Source organism: Lepidochelys kempii, chromosome 2 (assembly GCF_965140285.1).
Source record: "Lepidochelys kempii isolate rLepKem1 chromosome 2, rLepKem1.hap1, whole genome shotgun sequence".
Lineage (NCBI taxonomy): Eukaryota > Metazoa > Chordata > Testudines > Cheloniidae > Lepidochelys > Lepidochelys kempii.
Genome location: NC_136381.1, coordinates 122502545 through 122527936, shown reverse-complemented (window position 1 = coordinate 122527936; position 25392 = coordinate 122502545). Strand labels below are relative to the sequence as shown.

The 25392-nt window shown below is 41.2% G+C and overlaps 1 protein-coding gene across 1 annotated transcript; it reads left to right on the top strand.

The window, feature by feature from the left end:
• The first annotated feature begins 3872 nt into the window (after positions 1–3872).
• Positions 3873–23950, top strand: TNFRSF11A (TNF receptor superfamily member 11a). Its single transcript, XM_073329637.2, has 10 exons — positions 3873–3884; positions 4191–4272; positions 5065–5190; positions 6140–6283; positions 7624–7717; positions 10056–10150; positions 11067–11174; positions 13126–13178; positions 14771–15614; positions 21827–23950. Exons 1-10 carry the CDS (start codon positions 3873–3875, stop codon positions 22279–22281), a joined length of 2013 nt encoding a protein of 670 aa, XP_073185738.2. The 3' UTR covers positions 22282–23950.
• The last annotated feature ends 1442 nt before the right edge of the window (positions 23951–25392 follow it).

Sequence of the window (25392 nt, the reverse complement as noted above, 5' to 3'; positions counted from 1 at the left end):
CCATTCTCCCAGTGAAGTCAATACGACTACTCATGTGTGCTGAAGTGCTTTGCAGAATCAGGGCCTTATGAAAACCAGAGGGAAATGTTTCTTAATTCTACATGCTGTCCATCATTGGAGATGGACACAGTTCTGAGATGATGTATATTTGACCAGGCGGACTGGATTACATTTAAGGACTACAGCAAAAAACTTGTGTTTATCCTATAATTAAAAACATGAAAAATGTTTTAAAAATATGACTGTTCTTTTAAATGTTAATTTTCATATATCCATAAGGTCCAGTGAAAAGATTCACCAGTACTGAGACTGGCAAAGAAATGACTGGTTTCAGAGTAGCAGCCGTGTTAGTCTGTATTCGCAAACAGAAAAGGAGTACTTGTGGCACCTTAGAGACTAACAAATTTATTTGAGCTGTAGCTCACGAAAGCTTATGCTCAAATAAATTTGTTAGTCTCTAAGATGCCACAAGTACTCCTTTTCTTTTTAAAGAAATGACTGAGTTTGCTGAATTTATTTCAGATTAGGTTTCCAGATTGTTTTTATTCATCTTTTATTTGATATTTGTAAGATTATGTACAACCACCTGTGGAAATTTGACCCTTTTTCTACACATACCAATACTGTGTATATTATCAAAATAATCAGAATTTATATGTACAGAATTATTACTGGCAGAGAGAAAAGATGGCCCGGTGATTGTTTGGGACTCCAGACACCTGGGTTCAGTTCCCCATTCTACCACAGACTACTTGTGTGACTTTGGGAAAGTAACTTGGTCTCTCTGTACCCCTGTCCCCAAGCTGTAAAAAGGGATAATCACACCTCCCTACCTATGGGTGTTATGAGGATAAATCCATTAAAACTGTGAGGTGGTCAGGTACAACACCGATAGGGCCATATAAGTAAAGTAGCTTGATTCCCACAGGCAAAAAAAGCTTATGTGCAGGTTGGTGCTCAGGTACAATCCTTCTGCAGACCCTTCCGTGAGTAGCTCCATTGTCTGCACTGGGATTGCTCACAAAAGGTACCCCTTACAAATACAGATTTCAATATCCAACCCATTAAAAAAAATAAAAAGGTTCTAACCCCCCAGTTTGACAGGGAAGACTTCTATACAAAGTCTTCTGTCAGTTTGAAAGTATAGCTGCCTCACAAATAGAAGTTCTCCTTACCTGGAGATAGCAAGGACTAAGACTTCCCAAACACAATCTAAAATAAAAGCTCCTTTCCCCAGCTGCACTCATTTAGCTTTTTATCTTCTCTTGCACCCCAAATTACATGCTCTATGGCAGTGGTTCTCAAAGCCGGTCTGCCGCTTGTTCAGCGAAAGCCCCTGCCAGGCCAGAGCGGTTTGTTTACCTGCCGTGTCCTCAGGTTTGGCCAATCGCGGCTCCCACTGGCCACGGTTCGCCACTCCAGGCCAATGGGGGCTGCGGGAAGGGCGGCCAGCACATTCCTTGGCCCACTCCGCCTCCCGCAGCCCCCATTGGCCTGGAGCGGCGAACTGCTGCCAGTGGGAGCTGCGATCGGCCGAACCTGCAGATGCGGCAGGTAAACAAACCGGTCCGGCCCGCCAGAGGCTTTCCCTGAACCAGCAGTGGACTGGCTTTGAGAACCACTGGCTTATGGCATAATCTGATACCGATCCAGAGTCCCTTCTAGCCTAGGACACAGTTCACACTCACACCCCATTATGTGGCTAGGTTTCCGTTTGATTTGAGGTGCATGTAAGAAATTTGGTGTGATTTTACTGTTTACCTCACTGGAAGTGTAAATAAGAAAAGATAACAGCAAGGCTTTTTAAATACTAGGACCCCACCATAAAAAGGAGTGTTGATTGTCACAATGCGTGTATATAGATAGATAAATAGCTGTGGTGAGAATATACTGTAAATGTAACAATAGCACCTGTGTTATGTATAGCTCCCCTGTTTTAGAACAGGTAACTAAATAACCAGCTCTTCCTGTTGATTCCAAATATAAGAGGAACCACTGAAGAGTTATCTGTATAGGTTGCCTGTCCATTCATGCTGTTTTATTTTAAAAAAATGATTCCCCACCCTTTGGCTCTATGTTCTAAAATAAATTTCCATATCCTTCCTTAAAATTAAAGACTTTGTCCTTGTTTAGCATTTCAGTAATTTTAAGTCTCCCATCAAAAGAGGAACTTTCAAACTGGAACAAACAAGGAAGAAAAGAACTTTTTGCACAAAACCCAAGTGACTCGACCAGTTGTATGCCACGTTCACAGATGGTTGTGAATAAGAATTTATTCATCACAGCCTTCATCTCTTGCACGATCCTGCAGTGAAGTCACAATCCTTAGCTGGTGATAGCTTGGCCTTTTACCAAATACAACCATTTTAACGTAATGCCAGAAATTCAATAGATTGCAAGAACATGCTAGAACATTGTCCACAAGATAGTTAACCGCACTGTCATTCAGCAACTAGGCTGGCCAGGCCTGTTTTACTACATTCATGGGTCTAGCTAACACCTTGCCAGGAACGTACACAGCCCTGAATGCTAATTATTCAGGGGGAAAGTATCATGGGGGTGCAAATAGTAAGAACTATAATTATTATTATTCATTTATATTGCGGTAGGAGCTCTGGTCATGGCCTAGGACCCATTTGTGCTAGGCGCTGTACAAACAGAACAGAAAAGATTATTTCTGCCCCAAAGAGCTTACAATCTAAGTAAAACCTCAGAGACAACAGGGGAGCACAAGGGAACAATGAGACAAAGGAACTATGTTTGCAGGACTGGACCCTTAATTTGCCTCAGGATTATTATTATTTATTATTGGTGGCATCAGACACTAGTGGCATTCAGCCCCATACAAGCATACACAAAGACATTGTCTTTGACCTAAGGATCTTACAGTCCAATTCAGATGCAGCTCATACAGTTTAAAGACACAGAAATAATGCCCTAGAGCATGGTTCAAACTCAAAACAAGTGGGTCATATGGAAATAAGTGTCCTTTCAGCAAGAGAACGACAAAAACTGGCACAAAAGGAAAGAAGACAATTCCAAGCAACAAGACCCACAAGGTCAGATGGTGCAAGGTCAGAGTGGGAGAAGGATATCAAAGCACCGGAGACTAGAAAGGAGGAAAGGGAACAAAAGGAGGAAACAAAAGGAGAGACGTGAGCAGGGGAATGGAACCTGATATAAATTTCACTCTAGCTGAGCACAGGGTGCTTTTATAACATGCTATATATCGAAAGAATTACATTGCCAGCAGCAGGAATGCCAACATGCTTTCCTCAAAGAAATATTCCAGTGCTCTATAAACAATATTTCAGCAGCTACATCCAAGTACAATGAAGAATCAATCACTATAAATAAGGTTTTTGAAATGTCTTAAACATTATAAAAGCAATAATTAACGAAGGGATGGCTGCTTTACTCTCGGGTGGCAAAGGTAGGAGTGAGTTGTGCAAGTCATTCTCTGTGCTGATAAAAACAAGATACCCACACTGCTGTGTACTCTCTATATGCTTCTTACATGACACATTTTTTATGGATGCTATAATTTTTGCTTAATTTCATTGTAATTAAGGCTCCTCTGAAGCCATGTTGTGTATCTCAGTGGGAAGCTGGGAACTTCTCCTTTTCAGTGGTTTAAATCACTTGTTTCTGGCTCTCCGCCAGGTTGCCAAATGTTGGACTTTAAACCTGTCACTGATACAGTATTAAACCTAGCTAGACCTGAGTCTTGGGCTGGGTTCATTTTGGTGGAGAAAGAGGAAGTATTTCTGTTCAGTTGCTTTTTATTTGTTTGTTTGCTTTTTGTTTATTAAAATAATGCTTATTTGAAGCTGTTCATGGGGTTCAAATGTGAGCATACAGTGCTGGGGGAGATGGGTTACTGGGTAAGAGAAGAGGTCAAAAATGCATAATAAATTGCACAATCATGTTACAATATTTATTTCTCACATGGCTGTCAAGCTCTGCATGAGTAGATATTATCAAGTTTATTACTTAATTTGTCTGCAAAGGACTTTTGATAATGAAACGTACGTTGTCTGTGCTGCGTAATATTGACTATTTTGCAATGTGAAGTGTTGTAACTAATTAGTGGAGCTTTCCTTCCACTTATCAGAAGCATGAGTAGGATTTTTCTAAAACTATTTCATGAATAACTCTCAAGGTATTGTTTTTCTCATTCTGTTTCCCAGTTATCACTACAAATCTCTCCAGCTTGTGAGAGTGAGAAACACTATGAGTATTCTGGACGGTGCTGCACAAAGTGTGAGCCAGGTAAATATATTCTAGTGCTCTTATTTTTTAAAAATGAAAATCTTCTTTATGATATTAGTATGGGGTCACTAAGTCATTTTGCCTTTTTTAGTCCATGAGTAGGCCCTCTCAGAAGCCCAGAGCGGCCTGGGCCACTTCCAGCTTTTGAGTCCCCTAGCCATAATAAAAATAAAAAATGATGACACGTGAAAACAAAATACGGCACCAAAAAAAGAGTGAGACATAATTTGAATATATATATATATATTTTTAACAAATGCTTTTCTGGTCCGATAGGGATGCACATAAAAACAAGTTGCGAAACTTATCAAATGCCAAAAAATTAACAAGTGTCTAAATTTGAGGCCCCCTTTGAGCTTGAGGCCCAGGCCAAATGGCTCTCCTGGCTCCCCCTCTGATTGGCCCTGTCCATGAGTCTATTTGCACAGCTCCTAGCAAAGCTTTAAGAATATGCATAATTGAAAGCATGTGCATAGTCACCAGCCTATACCACTGACTTCAACAAAAGATGCACAAGATACCTGGTTTGTTTGAGATTTTTTCAGTGCTGGAGACACACAGTGATATGACTCTCACTGATTTCAGTGAGACTATTCGTGTGCTTAAAGTCACTCAGGTGCTTAAATGCCTTGCTAAATTGAGGCCAGAGTGAGGAACTGGGATGACAATAGGCAAAAACCTTCCTAAATTCAGTGGCATCAGTCGAGTAACACATGGGCTAAATTTGGTCTATTATCTTTAGAGAGCATCAGTGAGTGATAAGTGACCGTGTTTTTTTTCCTCTTTGTTCAGGAAAGTACGTATCTGCCAAATGCACTGCCACTTCTGAGACTGTGTGCAAGTCTTGCGGCCCAAACGAATATATGGATGTCTGGAATGAAGAAGACAAATGTTTACTACACAAAATATGTGATGAGGGTGAGTTGTTCATACTGAGGCATTTCGTACCTTTGAGTCCAAACAATTGAAGTGCGAGGATGGGTGAGTAGAACAGGGGTAGTCAATAGGCAGACTACGGCGCAAATCCCGACCACCAGACACTTTTGAACACACCCTGAAATCTTTTTATTTACTACTTATTATCATTATCGGGGTTTTTTTTATTATTTTCTCTAGAGTCTGGACCTTGACTATACATTGATCAAGAAAATTGGACCTTGACAAAAATAATTGACTACCCCTGATCTAGAACTTATGATCGGGGGGGATAGCTCAGTGGTTTGAGCATTGGCCTGCTAAACCCAGGATTGTGAGTTCAATCCTTCAGGGGGCCATTTAGGGATTTGGGGCAAAAATTGGGGATTGGTCCTGCATTGAGCAGGGGGTTGGACTAGATGACCTCCTCAGGTCCCTTCCAACCCTGATATTCTATGATTTAGTTCACCAAAATAATAATTGAGAGAGGGATTTTCAAAGGACCTTAAGAGAGTTAGATGCATGCCCAACTCCCAGTAAATTTCAATCCCCCAAGGCTCTTTTGAAAATCTCAACCATAATCCTTATGCCACCACTAGTGAATCTTCAATGCAGTGCACTAGGGTATTATGGGTGAGCACATAGAGATTCTTCCTCCTGCTCCTTCCCAGCATAAGGTGTACACAATTCTTGAGTCTGTTTGTTTCCCCAGTGTAAAGGCTCAATTCAGCTCCAACTGAAGTCAATAAAAATGATGTCACTTTATGATTCTAAACAGTGAGGCTTCTCATACAAACCAGGTGTCTACCATGCTCTTCAAATATTAATGTGATGCCTAAGAAGAATAATTCTGCATCTGACACACAAGCAGTATGGACATGGGGGAGTGAGGCTGGCCATCCCAAATCATGTTGAAGGAGAGATTTTTACTTTCATCTGCTTTCTCATTTAGGGAAAGGTTTAATAGAAGTGAATCCAGGAAATAGCACGTTCCAGCGACAATGTGCATGTACACTGGGATACCACTGTAACGAAGACTGTGATTACTGTCTGCGAAATACAAAATGTGCTCTAGGATTTGGCGTTCAGCATCCTGGTAAGATATGTAGAGTGGATATCTAGAGGAATGGAGTCCCAGCCTTTAAAGAGAGGGTTGATTGGGATCTCAGGCCAATGTGAGTGGGAGAGGTGTGTTGTAGGTATAATAACTGACGTACAACCGTCACAATCTGTTTATGTTTTGAAGGCTGCCTTTCATACAGTCAGAGATTCCAAGGTCAGAGGGACCATTGTGATAATTTCTTGTAACCTCCTGCATAACACAGGCCATAGAACTTCCCCAAAATAAGGAAGAAACTTGAGAATTTTTATTTTGACTAAAATCTCTTCATTGAAGTGGACCTGGCAAGTTTTATCATGAATTCTATAATTGTCATGGGAGACTTCACTGCACTCTGAACGCTAAGGAATTTGACTCTGATTAACTTTAAAAATTGTAACTCCAATATTCACAAAAGCAACCCCACGCATATGCTCTCATTGTGATCTCAGTGTTCAGGTTAAGTTGAACTGAATGAACCATGCTAAGTTCAATTTTATAGCATTAGGCAAAGGTAAAAATTATGAACACCTTTTGAAAATTAACAGAGTAGTAGTTATGTATGTATTACAACTCAAGCAGTTTTATGGATTTACTTCAGATGTGACAAAAACAAATCACCTCTGACATCAGACTAGCTGTGAAATTTCAGGCTAAAAGGAGGTGGGTTGGTTGGTTTGTTCGTTTGCTTTTCGGGAGTGGAAATCAGAGGGGGTCAAAATCAGGTTTATACTGGACATTGGTAAGAAAGGAGACCATTCCAAGTGGCGGGAACAACATAAAAATGGTACAGGACTGACTGCTGGAGAAGTAAGTGCTGCATCTGGACTCAACACAATGATTTCTTCTCCACAATAGCTGGTATTGTGAACACCCATCATAATTATGGAGTCCCCACTGTGGCTCTGTAATAGTGGTGGTATAAGTAACTGACATAATGTAACTGCATTAACACAAGACATTCCACTGAATGCATCCAATGAAGTGAGCTGTTGTTCACAAAAGCTTATGCTCAACTAAATTGATTAGTCTCTAAGGTGCCACTAGTACTCCTTTTCTTTTAACACAAGACTGGTAGTTACAATGGAGTTAGCTCCTCCCACTGTTTTTTCACCAGAGCTGTGCAAATAGCTCCTGTCATTTCTTTGTTTCTTGTTTTGACTCTATACAGACCTCATTTACCACTACTTTCTGCTCAGATTTAACTCCAGTTGCCTCCTTTAATATAATGTAAGATCTCCCTCATCATGGAAGGATTTTCAGGGGGGAAAAATCTTCTCCAAGTCTGAGGTGAAATTACAGTTGCTCAGTTATGCTGTTTGTTTCCTCTACCACAGTGCAACGAGACAAGGATACGGTGTGTGCACCATGCCGTTGGGGGTACTTTTCAGACATCTTTTCATCCACCGATGAGTGTAAATCCTGGACCAAGTAAGTGCACCTCTCCTATAACACAACTGTGAGATAACCACAAAGCTGTAAGAGGCCTGGACAAATTGATTTTTCAGCTGAAGTACGGAACATTCAACGGACTGTCAGGGAGCTTCTCTCTTTGTAGCACACTGATCAGCAGCTTTGGCAGAGCAGATTTAAATATGGGAATTCTCACATCAGAGCTTGATCCTCACCCGGGAAAAGCAAGGGAAGTGAATTGCAACAAAACTGTTGAGCTAGAGCATTCTGGTCAGTTCGTGCCCCTCTTCTTGCCCTTGGTCACTTTTTATACATTTCTCACCTTGGTCCTGATTCAGCTCTTTCTTCCCTCTTGTTCTTGCCACTTCCTTGTGCCTGTGATGGCTTTTTTGAGAGCACTTTTTTCTGTCTGACAGGGGGTTGTTTCATGGAGGAGGAGTTTTCTGTCTCTATTTTTCTTTCGCTTGCACTCTCTCTTTCTCTTCTCTCTTGTTTCCTAATTCTGCTTTTCTCTCTCTTTGTCTCCCCTGTTCCTCATTTCTCCTCCTGTTTTCATCTGTTTTGATCTAATAAGGACATGAACACACACAAGCTATGATAAGAAATGGATGTTCGTTTCCTGTCACCTGACATGAATCTAGGTCATAAAGACCAACACTATCACACAGCAGGAGCAGTGTCCACTGACTACAGTGGCTACTGTTATACCTCCTGTGAGTTGTCTGGCCCATCCTTCCTTCTCTGCAGCCTTCTGTTTGTTCTCTGTCTTTTTTTCCCCATTCATTGCTTGTTCTCTTCTTCAGATTTAACCTCTCATAAAGATGAAGCAGTTCAGCTGCACATAGCATCACCTGCATTCCCAATACCCTCTTCTCTGTGCCTGTGGGTTTGGTAGACATAAAGCAATTCAGTGGGTGGCCCCTTTCTGGGATATGCTACTCAATTAAGCAAAATATAATATAACAAAGAGACTTGCTTTACCATAACAGGGACCAAACTAGTGAAGATGCTATGTGTTTGAAATATAAATTAGAAATACAAATTTAAAACTATAGAGCAAATAGGGCAGCCTTTCGTAATGACCACAATACGAAGTGAAAGCAGATAGTGCCCTTTAGATGGATATGTATGTGATCATACCATTACGTAACACACACTGCAATACATACAAAAAAAACCCTACATTAAAAGAATTATGTTTAGACTGCAAAGTGTAGCACCCAAAAGATAGGAAATGCCAGATTTGCATTTGTCTGTGCATCCTTAATTCTGTCCCCCTTGTTCATCTAACCTGTGCACTGAGTGAGGCCTGGATCCTGTGGAAAATATAGTATGTGATCATGCAATTAAAGAGGGTATCATAATTCATATGCACAAGGGGGCTGAATTAATGCTCCACAGGCAAATGTAAATCTGGCATTTCCTACCTTTTGAGTGTTTGACTTTGCACCCTAAGTAAGGCTCTTGTAATCTAATTTTTAAATATGTAATTTCCTAATTTTTAAAAAAGAAAAATAACGAATTCAGCTATGTACAACTGTAACAATCCCCCATAACATGTGATCAACAGCCTTTGAACCCTGAACCTTCAACACTGACTGCTACTACTTGAGTTACAGGACTAACTCTATTAGCGAGCAGCAGGAGAAGGCTATTCTCACAGAGGGGGGAATCGGCCACTGACACCAAGTACTGAGTCCGGGAGTGGTCAGGGGAAGCCTGGCCTAGCCTGACTCTCTCTTTCTTTCCCCTGCCTCAGAAGTAGGAGGCTTGTGCCCCAGGTGGTGCTCAAGAGGGGGGAAATGGGCTGCTGAGGCCATGTGCTGGGAGGAGCCTGGCCTCAGTTCTCCTACTCCCACTCCTCCTGGCCCTGGGTACTGGAAAGGGAGTTGGGATACCAGAGCCATGCACCAAGTCCAGTGTGTGGAGTCAAAAGTGGTGAGCCTACATTGGCTTTCACCCCTTCCCGTCACTATAGCTGCTCCAGCAGCTCCCACATGTTCCCAGTGCAGGATCACGTTGAGGCTGGGGCCTGGCACTTTAGAATGTTCCTTTTATTTTGGCAAGCTGACACAATTTTCCTGAGGAACACAAGCCGAGGAAAAGCCATAGTGGCTGTTAACAGTTTATAAATCCACAAAACCTCAATAGAATTTTATGGGACAAAGAAAATCTTTATGTTGAGGGCTTTCTGCCTGCCAAATTTCAAAGGAAAACAATGGAGGTGGTAGAGATTATTAAAAATTAAAGGCTCCGAGAATCTCTTATAATGGAAAGTGTTAGGCAACCTAAATGTGGGTGTCACTGCCAGCTCTCTACATGATCATCCAGCATTTTTTTTTCTTTATTTTTGTAGCTGCACAGCTTTGGGAACTGCAGAAGGAGCTCCTGGGACTGATCGGTCAGATGCAGTTTGCGTGGAGACTACGATGTCTGTACAACCACAAGATGGTATATTTCATCATACATAATTATCCATCAGAAAGTATAGGGTAGGATTTTCAAAAGGGCTCAGTGCTGGCATAACTCTGTTCCCACTGAAGCTGGCTTTAAAGAAAGCAGTTGGGCCAATTCTGAGCCTTTTTTGAAAATCCGCCTCAAAATATTTTGGTATTAAAGATTATTTTATGCCATTCTGAATTGAAGCTCCTTGTGAGAAATCACAACTACAGTCTATGTTCAGTACTGTATACAGCTTTATACTTTTTATTGAAATTACGTACCAGATGAGATTGTTGTTATAATACCTATTAACTACCATCACAGTTGCAGTTCTGACTTTTTTGCATTCTTCTCATTTTTAACTATTTTTAAAAAAAGCAACAACTTCTGTCTGTGCACTGTTGCTAGTGATGGATACAGTGTCAGTCAAAGGCAGCCCTTGATGTCTGATAATGAGGCCCATTGCCCTTTTTATCTTTAATGTGGATGTGCTGCCCCAGCGAGACTACGTGTTTCAGCATGCAGTGAGCCATCATGCTCTGAACCGAAGGCTGTCTGGCATGCTGGGGCCTGTGTAGCTCATAGGGACTACTTTCAGAGCCTTTTCAAGCAAATCAAGTATAGCTCTTGGGCTCCTGGCAGCTTACACATGAACCCTTCAACTCAGCAAAATTTGGGCATGCCTGTATTGGTCTGTCTTCAGCATTTAAATCAGTAGTTCTTTTAAAGATAGTATTGTAAAGCATGGGCTTGATCAGGCTCCTTGTTACTCAACATAATGTGTTATAAAGCTATCGGGGTTATTTTAGAAATCTAAGTTCCAATGGAAACATCTTACTGCATCCAAGTAAGAAAAGTAAGCAAGGATCGTATCATTGCTAAGTATAAGCTGCACACTGATGTGATTTTTCTTTTCATCCTACAGAAACAAACAAGATCTTGTATGTTCTGACTGTTCCAGTCCTCTTTGTGATATTAACCAGCATTATCATACTTATTGTATGTTACAAAAATAAGGGGAAAGCACTGACAGGTACATTATGGCTAATGATTTTTAGGAATTCAACTTAATGTGAAATCTGTATTTTTATGGGTAGAGGTTTAAACTGTGTGATTTGAATTTAGTGGGACTCATCAGGTTAAAAACACATGCATTGGTTGGAAAACTATATGCTCTACAGTTTATGTATTTTAGCTGGCACAAAGCAGGACTTTGGATTCCTTTTCTCTAGTACAGAAATGTATTAGGCTTATCGCTCTGGTACCCTGTCAAATCAGCTATTGTGCAGTAACTGGTTTGTCAAAATTAGATCTTAGCTAATGTACAGTCCAGTGGAGTGCTGTTTATGCATGCAAGGCATGTATTGTGTGGCCTGCATGCCTGACAGCTGTGCTTTATCCAACTGGCAGCATGTGGACCAGATCTGCCCCCAGGACTATTCTGTTCAGACCCCAAGGAGGATTCAATTTTGTAAAACAAAATGGTGTCTTCTGCACAATGTAACCTCACACACACCATATGAGTGAGGTCACGCTGAATGGAAGATGCAATTTTGGACTGCCTTACTAAAACTGTCACGGCATGCCACTAGTACAGTCACATATCTGAGAATGTGATCAAGCCTATTGTTTGGACTAGGGTCAACATTTTGATACACTATTTCTGTAATAGTGGAGAAATGTGATTTTCATGTATTATCAATGGCATTAAATATTATTAACATGGGGGAAATGCTGCAGCGATTGCTGCATGGATGTTGATGCGTCTGCAGAAACTCATTTTAACCTCTATGCATTAGTTGATTTGAGCAAACTGTTATTACTCCTTTTGCATTGACTTCCTCCTCATGGAAATCTTTTTCTCATCTGTCCTTTTCCCCTTTCATTTCCTCAGCCCCACCTGCCTGGGTTTTTTTGTGCCATTCTTCTCCTGCATTGTTTAAATAAACTTTTAAATAGCTTTTTATAAGATGGCTACCACTTCCACACTAAATTCCTGTCACCCTAAGGGTAACCAAACATTTTCGATTCAGCGGAGGTTATAGTGGAATCCTCTTAATCTGGATTTCCATCACTCTGCAGCCCCTTCCAGTGAGTGGCCCTTCATGCCCTTTAAGAGAAATTCCAGACTGACAGATGATACCAATTAAATAGCAATACTGCTGTCTGGGCTCTGCAGAGCCCCATCAGGTTAGTGCCTCCTCCCAGTTTCTGCAGGCCAGTATCTACAGTGGAGTGTATACTAGGTGTGTGTACTTGGCCTGAATGGAACAAACTAATGGCCAAGACCAGGCAGTGGCTACCTACTTGATATATGTTCCAGTTGTTCTACAAACACGGAGAACCAGCATGATATTAAAAAGCACACATGGCCTAGCACTACAAAATCCCCATAAACTATCATTACTGTCCCCATAAAGCAGCAGTCACTGTTATAAAGCCTCACTGAGTTTAAACCTTTTCCTTCAGAGATGTTTTAATTTAGTACATTTCCCAATTAAACACATTCCGATTAAGCGGAAGAGACTATATTCAAAACTGCCATCCTATGGTGGTTTCGGGGTGTGTATGCGGGCGTGGGAGGGGGTTCCTCCTTTGGTCTCCTCATTGCTATTTGGGCCATTCATGTGACACCTCTTGAAATAGACTAACCAATTGTATGGTTGCAACTGGGTCGATCTGAGGCCAGTCATACTCGTTGACATGTGACCAGGAATAAAGTCCCATTTGATGTGGAACATAGCTTAACCACATTCTATTTTAGGACCTTATAGACATTTGTTCCATAAGGATGTATCCAATTCAAGTTATAATGAATGCTCAGCTAGACAGCCGCTTGGTCTTTTGAGCAGAGTCAATAAAAACAATCTGGACAGTTAGGTTTAATTTAATGTAGGAGATTATGGACAACTATATTATTTGATCTGTGATTGATTTAAGAAAGCCTGCTAAACACTATAGCTATTATTTTGTTTCCCCTACAGCAGATCTACAACACTGGGCTAATGAAGTATGCAGCCAAATAAAAGGGACGAAGGTAAACTCTAATGTTCTAAAGTTTTCACTGTGGTTATGCTTTGTTAATTCCTTTCCTGACCCTCATGGCAGCCTCGACACTTAGTACAGACAAATGAGTCCACAGATTTCTCTCCCACCATTCAGTAACTATTGTACCACCCAAGCAAAGACACTAATAGGTGATCAGGTAGTTGCAACAAAGGACAGAGAACTGATAGCATTCTGGCTTTAATTCCTGTAGACAATGAGCCAAGTTTTGCTCTAAATTACACGAGTGTAACTCCTATGAGAGTGACACTCAAGGTAAACTGACAGCAGAATTGGGTCCATTGAATCTGTGAATTCAAATGGCATACCGTTTGAATTCTTTCCCCCCACTCTACATAGCTAGAAGATAAGGACCTCTCTTTGCATTCTTCATAAATAGCTATTCTTTTCCATTTCTGAACGCTAGGGACTATTTGCCTTCTATTCCTTTTTATTTTAAGCCTTTGGTGTCTTTTCTAAGAAGTGCTCAGTTAATTGTTTGTTGTTCTAATGTACTAGGGCTTTTTAATCATTGGGTAATCCCAGAAAAATTCCTGTAAATGCCATTTTTACACTCCTTGTAGAAAGTAGTCAAATGAAAAAATGGAGGGAATTTGTGGGAAGGGTCACTGAACATATAAGGCCTGAATCTTCTCTGACTTCAATCTAAATCAGGAGTGACTCCATTCATGTCAAAGGACTTGAAGGTGTGTAAAACTGGTGTAAGTAAGAGAAGAATCAGCCCTTCCTTTATAAAAATGAAGGAGAGTATTTAAGGTCAAATCCTCTGCTGAGGAAAATGGTCACTGCTACATTGACTTCAGTGGAGTTTCACACAAACAAGAAAATTTGGCCCTTAGAATTTAGAGGATTTCAAATCTAGTATAGGTTAGATCTGGGCATCAAACTTTAAAGAACAGCCCATTGTTGAGAGGAAAACCTCTTGTGCTTTAAAGTGTAGCGTTGCTCTGAAAAGTGACTGTAAAAATGGCATCATGGATTTCCGTGTTTATTGTCTCAACAATTTCCAGGTCACACGTGCTCAGTTCACAAGTAAATGTTTTTTGAACTCTCTGCCTTGCAAGCTCACCCTGAGTCCTGTAAGCCAACCTGGATTCTTCCTTCTTCGTGCATCACCACCATTAATAAAGCTTCTGCCCTCAGTGTTGTCTGTGCAAACCTCATTGCCTTCAATGGGCTCGCTCAGGTGTGACTGATTGGACCTTAGTAACAATTCTGTCAATGAGACAGACGGAAGAATAGAATCTAACTCACTCTTTCTTAGCTGTTTTGGCTCTTTAGAGCCAACAGGAGCAATAACCAGTTAAAAATTTATTTTTGTCACTCACGGGAGCAGATTTGACTCTGAATACACACAAGGAGCAGACCTGTCCAGTAAGATCCTTGTCACATATCCAAGCAGAACTACATTTTATGGGTCAAAAATGTAGGGGGTGCTGCTCTAAGTCAGCAACTACAATGCAAGAATATTAAATTCTCTAACTATCATTTCTGCTCTTCTAAGAAAAATAATATTCTGATGACCTGCTTATTAAACATTTTTTTCTTTTGGATTTTGTTTAGGAATCCCCCAGAGAGCCATTTGTTAATACAAACATGGTGAACACTGCGAGTCCTCAGCCTTCTGAAGGAATATGTTTGCTAGCCCTTGATTACTATGTTTTTTCTGAAGACATGGGTTGCCCAAATGGGCACACTCTCTATGGAAAAGGCAGCCCAAATACAATCCACTATGAATTGGGAGAGAACATCCCAACATTGTCTTTAGCAACAGAGTCTGAGGATGACCACTTCAGGCAGATTCCCATGGAAGACGAATATGTAGATAGAGCTCCCCATGCCCATGGTTATTTACATTTAACGAGTCGGCCTGACAGTAAATCCGTGTCACCATTTTCAGAGCCACTGGAGGTGGGGGAGAATGATAGCTTAAGTCAGTGCTTCACAGGAACTGAGAGCATGGTGGATTTAGCAGGCTCCTATAGCTCTGATCCTTCATGCGGAATGGACTGCATCCATGCCTCCTCAGACAAATACCTACAGAAATCTTGCCATTGCACCTGTAGTCATATGAAGGAGACGGAGAGAAAGAACACAGATCACTTCCCAGTGAACCCTGAGTCAGTGAACAACTGTGTGGGCTGTGGGGTTTCATCTAGGGAATCTCCTAGGAAGTGGAGCGAACCCCTTTGTGCAGCGGTTGACTATACCACAGCCTCACCGGAAAATGGACTTTATCCACAGTGCACCTGTGGCTTGGACTTTCCTTCTGCGGGTCAGAGTACTTTAGCAAGCGATCCTGGCACTGAAGATACTCCCTCTGAAGGTACTGACATAAAGTACCAGAACACAAGCAGAAGCACTTCTGGGGCAAATTGTAGCAATTCAGACCTCCCACAAGCATCAGGTAAGCAATCCCTCCAGCAGGCTCGCTCTACATACTATCATATAGGATTATCCTTCGTACTTTCCCAGTATTCTTTTACTTTGAATCTCAGTGGAGGGCATGGTTTGGAGGAAGGAGAGATTAATAAAATGAAGCTTTTTTTTTTCCCTTTTATTTGCCTTGCAGCTACTTTCAATGACCAGGATAAAAAAGCCAGGACATTTGTTTTCCGCTGGACTCTGGAAATAGTCTAGACCCAATGAGGTTTCATGCTGGTGCCAGTGGTTATTCTCTACCCAGCAAGAAAACCTCCATCCTCTGGCTCCCACTACAGAGCCCAGACAGTTTATGCTGTTGTCTAAATATTTTGATGGTGGAATAAAGTGAATTCATTGCACTGATGTCTCCCATCATGAAGTTCTCAGTTAAACACCAATCAGAAGCATTAAGTTTTCAGTTAAACCCCATTATAACTGACAAATAAAGACAGGCCCAATTTTTGGTTTCTTTAACTCTTTCTCTTTATTATTTTTAACATGTCAAAATGAACTTTAAAATAATTTGATGCACACTGTTGTTCTGCCCACACACTCACTTCTGTCTTCTTAATAATTCTGGAACCCAGTTATTTAGTATATTCTTAAATATCCAAATGACAAACAAGAAAAAAAAAAGGAATAGAATGCACTTATATAAGACAAAGTCCCTATAAAATCATGACATCTGGTCACCCTACCCACATCTGCTACGATGATACAAGAAATTATCTATTTATGTTGACTCTGAGGGGCAGATGTTGTTCAGTTGATCCATTTACATTATTTTTGGTGGGGAAGTGTATGCAGGAGCTACATATGTATATTTCTGTCTTCCCACCTTTAATGTGTCATTAGTAGTTTTGGACTGTAATCTCTTTCGGGCAGCAACCCTGTCTTTATATATGCTTTTGTGATGCCTAGCAGAATGGGACCTTGGTCTTGATGGTCTGGGTACTATGGTTATACAAATATTAATCATAGGCAATCACCCTTCTATAAATGCATATTATACCTTAGAGTAGTGTCCTGGAGGCATTCATGTCAACCTGCCAAGGCCCAAATGTGGGCTGTAATGTGTCAGAGCCCAAAAATATGTTATCCACATGGGAGACGTAAAATACTGCAGGATTCATTCCTCTGGTATAAATGACTCATTCTGTTACACATGATTTGCTTGGAAAGTAGGTACCTTTGGGGCTAAAATGAGGGACATCTGAGGTATGCCTAGAGGCAAAGTCCTTTTTGACACTAGCAAAGTGTTAGTCCTCTCTTTAAATCCAACAGTAGAATGAAGAGAGCAATATTGGGGAGCAGAAGGGAAGGGGAGATTAGGGATTGGGGAGCAGGGGTAAAGCGGAGTTTGGACTGACACGTGACTGAAAGTATGTCTAATCTGGTCTGCTGTTTAATTCTCTCGATGTAGTTTTAATTGCATCAGCACCACTGGGTGCCTTCCCATACTATAGTGCTAGCTGGGGATACCTGAGCGTGCATACTGTGTTATTTATTTACCAGAAGCGACATATGACTGCTGTTCAATTCTAAAATAGTAATTTTTAATTAATCAGACTCAAAATGCACAGTTCATGTGTTCTTTTTCTGCTTATGGAATGGCAGTGTTCCGAGGGGAATATCGATGTGTGCATGTGAACTGGAATACGGCTTAGTAAATGGTTCCATTCTGAGTCATGCTTCAGAACTAGCTGTGGGTGTATAAGAAGCATTCATGAAATCCTCTGTGAAGTGCTAGGACAGAAAAAGACGTACAACACGCATTTTGTAACTGTGTCTCAATATAAATTGACATAGTGGAACCACATAGGTTAGTGAACAGGGGCAGCACCACCTCTTCCTGGTGTGGGGGCTGAGGTGTGGTAGACAGAAAATTGCAGGGCTGCCCTATACATCTTGTGGGCGCACACACTTATTTGTTTAACAATACACACTTAAACGTGTATATTATCTATGTTCCCCTCAAAAGGAGAACAAAAATATATACAGACAGATCAGTTTTAAACTACATCTCTGGCAGCTCACTGGTGCAACATTTATTCACAGAAAATCAATAGGAAAAAAAAGGAAGCCAATAAATAAATAAGCTAATACTAATAATATTAACAATAAACACGCAAACTTCTGGGGGAAATTACTGGTTAAATAATACTGATGGCTAATTTCTTTAAATCAGAGACTATACTGTATTATATTTTTAAGTTAGCCATTTGCACACACAAAAAAACCAAAGCAACAACGTGCACACACTACTATTTGAAACAAGATAAATAACAACCAACCAGAACTAAGTACACCTCTTTTCCTTAGCTTATCGAGCCCATATTTCCATTCCAGCCAAATCAAAACCCAATCAAATACATACAACCAGAAAATTAGAAACATTTTAAAGATTTTTTTTTCGGAGGGGGGGTTCACTCTTGCTCTAATTGTTGTGCACCCGCATGAGTCACAGTCTTTGTAAAAGTAGCAAAAGCAATTCGGTTCTTAACTAAACGAACTGCCAATTAATGCAAAACTAGCACAAAATAAAAAAAGCACTACCAATAAAGCACAAAAACAGCATGTGACAGGCAGCAAAAATCAAGATGTAATTTCTTAAGCATACATTGTGGGGCAAGTGTTTCTCAAGGTTTCCAAGAAACCAGTGAAAAACTGACATACATTATGAAACAAAAAAACGCACGTACGAAGACTGAGCTACTACTTACCGCAGAGAAGACATTTCACTTGAGGACCATCCATCCATTGTTGTGATTTTCAGCAAAGGAATCGGTAGCATCGTCAGGGCTGGCCTTAGGGGTGGGCGACTGCCCAGGGCGCCATAGTCGAGGGGGCGCCTTGGTCAGGGGAGCTCCATGGTCAACATCCCCCCACGCATATAGTCAGTCCAAGGCTCCTTTAGCCTCCAAGAACTGGGCCCAGACCTGGGAGGGGCACAGCTGGGGGCTCTCCAGCTGGAGGGTTTTACATTTGTGTTGGGCTGCAGCTGCTAGTCCTGTATAGACTTGTGGGGGACAGGACTTCCTCTTCCCCTGCAAGAGCCACTCCTGAGGATGGGTCAGATCTACTTCTGGGAACCTCCCCTGGCTGCAGGAAACTTTGCAACCCCACACTTCCTGCTGCCATTGCGCCCCAGTCATGGGGGGAGGGGTCACTGTATGGGGAGCTGCCCCCTCCCCCCTATTTGCCTGGTGCCATTTTCCCTCAGGCCAGCCCTGAACATCATCAGCATTCAGAGCTGGGTGGCTGGCAGCAGCTGCAGCTGCTGGCTAGGTGCCCAGATCTGAAGGTGGTGCCGCTGCCAGCAACAGCGCAGAACTGCAGAAGTAAAGGTGGCATGATATGGCATTGCCATCCTTACTTCTGCGCTACTGCTGGCAGCGGTGTTCCCTTAAGAGCTGGGCTGATGATGAGCCGCCACAGCTCTCTGGCTGCCCAGCTCTGAAGGCAGTGTTGCCACCCATAGCAGCGGAGAAGTAAGTGTGGTAATACCATACCATGCCACCCTTGCTTATCATAACATTTGACCATTGCGCTGAGAGGAGTAGCTATGGGTAGGGGGCTAAGGCAAATTTTGGAGTGGACATAGCTCCAACAACCGCCCCTCTTGCCCCCAGCACTGCCCCTGTTTGAGAGTTTGTGGCATGTCAGCTTTGTGAAAGAGAACTGGCTTCAAAATGGGGGCAAATTGCCACAAAAATTCCAAGGAAATATGTGTCTCTTTTACTAATCAATATTCAAAATTTAAATGAAAAATGTTGAACTGCCCTATCATGAAAGACTTTGGGCATGTAAATATAAATCTGCAAACCAAAGTGTTCAGTTACATGGGTCTGAGCCTTCAGGTGCCAATTCATAATGCTCCAAATTTCAGAGGAATTGAACCTGTAGTGTTTGTTCATGCCCATCTCTAGTATTGACTATAAATAGACCTTTTAGAAGCCCTTTATGAACCTAGGACACGGAATTTGAGGGGACCGCCTAGGTCATCAAGTCCAGTCCCCTGCTATCACAGGCATGCCCCCTCTGGAGGATTAAGGGCTGAATGCTACAAAGGAGTTCGGCTCCTAACTTTCTATTTAGGCTCCTAAGTTCTGTTGATTTCAATAAAAGTTAGGAGCCTAACTTCTTCAGAGCATTCACCCCTGAGTGACTCAAGAATTAGGAATGGGATTCAGAGTCTTTTACTTCTAAGTTCAAATCCCGTCCAAGTCAGTAGCAACCAACAGTCATTACCACGTGAAAGCTGCTTGGTGGCTTGTGCAAACTGAGCTTGTGGCCACCTTCCAGTTCCAGTAACAAAAAAATTGTAATTGTAACAAAAAAACCGAACCCTATAATCCTGATTGGTTTCTCTACCAAGACTGCCAGTTGCTGCCAAAGGACTGAATGCTTGTGGAGAGTGTCCCTCTAGATCCAAGTTTTATGTACATTTGGTAGAGCAAAGTGGACAGCTTTCATTACCACTCTCTGGAGAAAGAGGATTTCAGTATTCACCTCTTCTATCAACCTGGCATCTTTAACAAGCAGTTAAGAATCCCATATCGCATTCAGCTAAGCATTAACTGACTTCTATTTAACTTTCATGTAATTTAGCTAAAATTGCTGTTCTACCAATAAACACTGGTGAATGTTCATGAAGTACTTTGGATGTAGGAAGCACTACGGAAATGCTAAAGGTTATTAGTCTAACCACAAATCCAGCACTTGTGACATCAGCATCATGTTGATGGCAGGGAATTGTGACCCTGGATTGGGCCTTCACCTAAGAAACAGCTCAGGCAGGAAATAAGGCAATGCTTAAAGGAGAGAACTTTTAGTCACATGATAATCAACGATAATTGGAAAGAAATAAAGAAGTAGTGTAGTGGTTTTTAGTTAAAGTAAATAATATTGCTAAAGTGAGCCTTTTAAAAAAAGAAGTCCAAGTGCCGCCAAACTGTGTGATAGATGTACTCCTGTAAGAATTCATCATCATTTACTGGAATTCAGTCATGGCATACAAACATGACTGTTTACTGAGAACACCAGGTTGCTCTGGGCTAGGCCATCGCTAATAAAGAGTGATTGTACGTGGTTTCCTCGTAACTGCAGTGACAGGGTTATAAAAATTGCTGATTTTAAAGTATTAAAAAATGCCAATAAAACATCATGAATTTCTAAAAATCTCTAGAAGCTGTCCATAAAAACTGATTAAGTAATCTGTAGTAGGAAGAATACATCTTAGAGAGAGAGAGCACTAATAATACTCAGCTAAAACTGTTTTTATTGTTTTGTTTGTTTGAACTGAGGGAAAGTTAACTCTTCCCAGCATTTTCCATAATTCTTGTATGAATTTTGAAATTTCAGAGCTTCATCCTGCTCTTATTGAAGTTAATGGCAAAATTATTAATTATCTTCAATGACAGCAAGATCGAGCTCATAATGTAAACTCACCTATGGCTGCCATGCACACCTCATGGCCAAACCTTTTAAAAGAGGTTTCTATTATCATTCTAGTAGGATTTTGTGATACAGGCCCTGATCCTGCAATGTGCTCAACATGGGTGGATCCCTGTGCCCATGCAGAGCCCCATTAAAGTCACTGAGCATATTGCAGGATCTGGGTCACAGAGTATAATCTCATGTGCTCCTAGGATTGCCCCATCCGTACACTCTACACTATTGGACTCTAGAAAGTCTGTTATCCATGGCTCGGTAATAACCTTTTTAAGTCTTTCAAATTTTATTTAGTTAAACTTACTGCATTGTCTGCATAATAGTTTCAATCATTTGAAAATCACTGTGGTGACTGGTAATCTATGAATATCTAAGACATAGATATATATTCAGAGAGACAGACAATGAGCATTTTACACATACATTATGTGTGGAGCATTTTCCAGTATGATCTGGGTCTGTGTACTTGAGAGCAAATTCAGGATCCTGAAGGGTTTGCTGCAGGTAGCTGGAGTGGGAGAGTATATAGCAAAGGATCTCTCTCTTGCCTCCAGGTGATGAGTTTTAAAGGGAGAAATTTTCCTATTATCCCAGCCAGACACACTTGGATGACAGGTTTGGTGCTGGGAGGGAAAATAACAGGAATCAAATTCACTCAGCTAAATATTCATCTCATGATACAAAATTCTGACAGAAAATATTAATCACGCATATATGCTTTTCCCCCCTCCCTTTCCCTAGGAAATGTGACTGGAAACAGTAACTCTACATTTATATCAAGTGGACAAGTAATGAATTTTAAGGGCGATATAATTGTTGTCTATGTTAGTCAAAACTCCCAAGAGGGGACAACAGCTACTGGAACAGCTGATGAGAATGTGGGGAGTCCAGTGCAAGAGGAAAACCTGAACCGCTGTGAGACTTTTGCAGGCAACACCCAACATTACAAAGAAAAATATGCTGATGCTAATCCAGCCTGCCCTGCAGAGAACGAAGGACTAAATAGCACAGGGGAATATGAGAGAAGGCCAGGGCCTGTGGTTCAAGAAGAGAACCAAGACAGTCAGGACAGGAAGTGGTGTCACAGTGGGGCCTTTCAACCTGTGCAAGAGGAGGGAAAGCCAGGACAATTTTCAGAGAAAGCATTGCACTTATGGGAATCAACAGCTGTTTGCTCACTCTTAGTATTTGACTGAAACACCATTAATACTGAGGGACTGTATATCAGCCAGTGAATGGCATTAATTGTCTACAGGGTTGTGTTAGCTGCTCAGAGGCCAGGTTGCCATGACTGGTTCATTGGATCTGAGACCTTTATTATTCCTGGTGTCTCTTGGGGACTTCATCAAATGGAACCGACAATTCCTCGACAAATGCCTGTGATGCTATCACCGTGGAAATTATTAGTGGAGACAGACACAAGTGTAAAGCTGCTATCATTGCAGAAATATCTGATGGGAAGGAAATCTACTTCCCTACAATTGTACAGATTGTTCAAGACTCGCTGTCCATCCCCTTATCCTTGGGACACAAAGTGGAAGACTTTAATTAATTTAGATTGTAAACTCTTTGGGACAGGGTCTGTGTGTGTAGACAACACTTAGCCTATTGTGAATGCTATTAGAGTACGAATACTAATTATGATTAATATTCAGAAGGTAGACCATAAGTATTGACCAATATTTTTCCCTAATGACATCCAGGCAAGAATTTGGGGAAAGATTAAGCCAAGCCTTTGTGCATGGCCTTTCTCTTTCTCTATTCCCTTGCATTTGCCATGAGAACCTTCCATCTAGATTTAATTCTGCCTTATCACCCGGAGTGTCACTGTGTAATGATCCTATTGGCCTCATGTGAAGATGAACTATGCACTTCCATGATCCACATGATCACAGATCTCTTGATTTGAGTGAAAATCACCTATCCACCAGGAGGAGCATCTTTTACTTGAAGACTTCTTGTTAGGAAGGATCTTCTTCTGAAAAGCTCTAAAGCCACCAGCCTGCTGTGTAGCTGCTCCAGTTTGCAATAACATTTCTGTAGGTGAAGACCACCTAAAATCCTGTAAGCAGGCAGTTTATTGAATGTCACATCATCATTAGATGCCCATTCATAGATGAAAAGAAAGGGGGGTAGCCACCTTGCACATTGCTTGCACGACGGTGGAGATCACACATTTTTCAGCCCTCTTTAAAAATAATAATTTAAAAAAAACCTATGTGAGAAAATTCTAGTTTAGAGATCTGGGTTGGCTGAATTCTGCAGAGAAGGAGAATTCCTCCACTCAGTCCTTGGCAAATTAGCTGCTTTGAGGCTTGAAACACACACATCCCTTCTTGAACCACTGTCTTTTCCCTTCTCTCTGTTACCACTCTTTCCATTGTTTGCGTGCCGCAATGGAAGGGAGAGGGCTAGAAAGAGGGGGGTGAAATCATGGCTCTAATGACGTAAATGGGAGCTTTACCATTGATTTCAGTGGCACCGTGATTTCACCAGAAGAATCCAACAATCTCTTCAAATAAAGGGTGAAAGAGCTTCAAACATAAGTATGAAAAATGGGTGTGTCACCCTGGGTGCTGCTATGACTCCATTATGGGAAGTTTAAAATGCCAGAAAGTACAATGTTTTTCCCTGTTCCAGACTGAACCCAACGTGAAGTATCCACTCCATGATTACCAACATTCTTCTGTGCTGCTTGGGTTCCCTGCCTTGCTGCTCAGTCACTGACCCTAAAGTAATTTCTGCATCTATGTCATTTTGTTTGTAAGCACTCTGGGGCAGGCACTGTTGTTCACTATGTGTTTGTACAATGGGGCCTAACATATTATGATCCCAAAGTTGATTGGTGCTCTGGCTGCTATTGTAATACAAATAATTAATGATAATAAATTCCTAAAGATCTTTTTCAGCAAAAGCAGGCTTTTATTACATTACATGGAGGAAATTAAATGACATCATTATATCCTCCAATGTCATTTTGCCAAAAACTCAAATGTGAATATAAAAATCCTCTCACTAGTATGCCTAGGCATTATGGGACCTTTGTTGTTTGGTTGTCACCCTGTCCCCTGGTAATTCCCACAGGGACAGCACTGGGTAACCTGTGGAACTGTATATTGACAGTGGGCACAATCATACCTTAAGAAAGGAAGAAAAGAAAAGAAATCTCAGCTTTTTAGATCTCAGCTCATTAGTATTCACACCTTTATACTCATCTGTAGTTCAAGGCAGTGTGAGAGTAAAAAATGGGGCTCTTAATTTTAAAAGTTGATATTTTTGTCTGTGTCACCTCAGACGATTCCTTCTTGTGAGTCGAATATGTATTATAAACTGAATGGAATGCTGAGTGAAGACTCTAGATATCTGATTGGCTAAGATGCAGAGCATTTATCTGAGTAACCATGCAGATTTTAGAGCACTTAGAAGAGTGGAGCTTTAAAAAGAAAGCTGGTCTAAACCTTAACTATAATAGACTTAGCATTCCACTATAATTCTCTAGCAATGCACTGTAGATAGCAGTTGAAACTTTATCATCAACTAAAAAAAAATCAATGCACCTATTTTTTAATCTTATAAAAGTAATAACAACCTATCCCCCTGGTATTTCCGGGGGAGGTAAAGCTGTCCAGCACAGTATAGTGACATACACAGAGAATCAGGAGTCAGGGTTTCTGGATTCTATGCCCAGCTCTGCCATGGACCTACTCTTTTGACTAGGAGCAATTCACTTGACCACCCTGTGCTTCAATTTAACCATCTGACAAACAGGGATACTACTACTCACCTAACTTGTGTGAGTATTGGAAGGCTTAAACAATTCATATATGTAAAGCACTTTGAGGTCCTCAAACGAAAGGTGCTATATAAGTGCAAAATATTGTTATTGATGGAGTCAACTGCATCTTGGACCATTAAGCCTCCCAGCTGATAATTAAGATCTAGGAAATGTCATCTGCTGAGACAATTATAACTTCAATATGCCACTCCTTTTTCAGTGCAGTAACACTGAGAGGTAGTGAATGGATCAGTGCTTTATTGAACTACTTTGCTGCATCCTAAGCCATACCTCAGATTGCCATAAAAGTCTCTCAGCCCCATCTACAGTATGAAAGCAGGTTTCAGAGAGCAGCCATGTTAGTCTGTATCCTCAAAAAGAAAAGGAGTACTTGTGAAAGCAGCCATCCTTAGGACCAAGTTATCACATGGTTCCCTCTTCTGGTATAGATAGAACTTTACCGCTACAGCTCTGGACATGGTGAGCTCCTATCTACACTACAAGAAGAAACTATATTTTAACCATCTCAGGG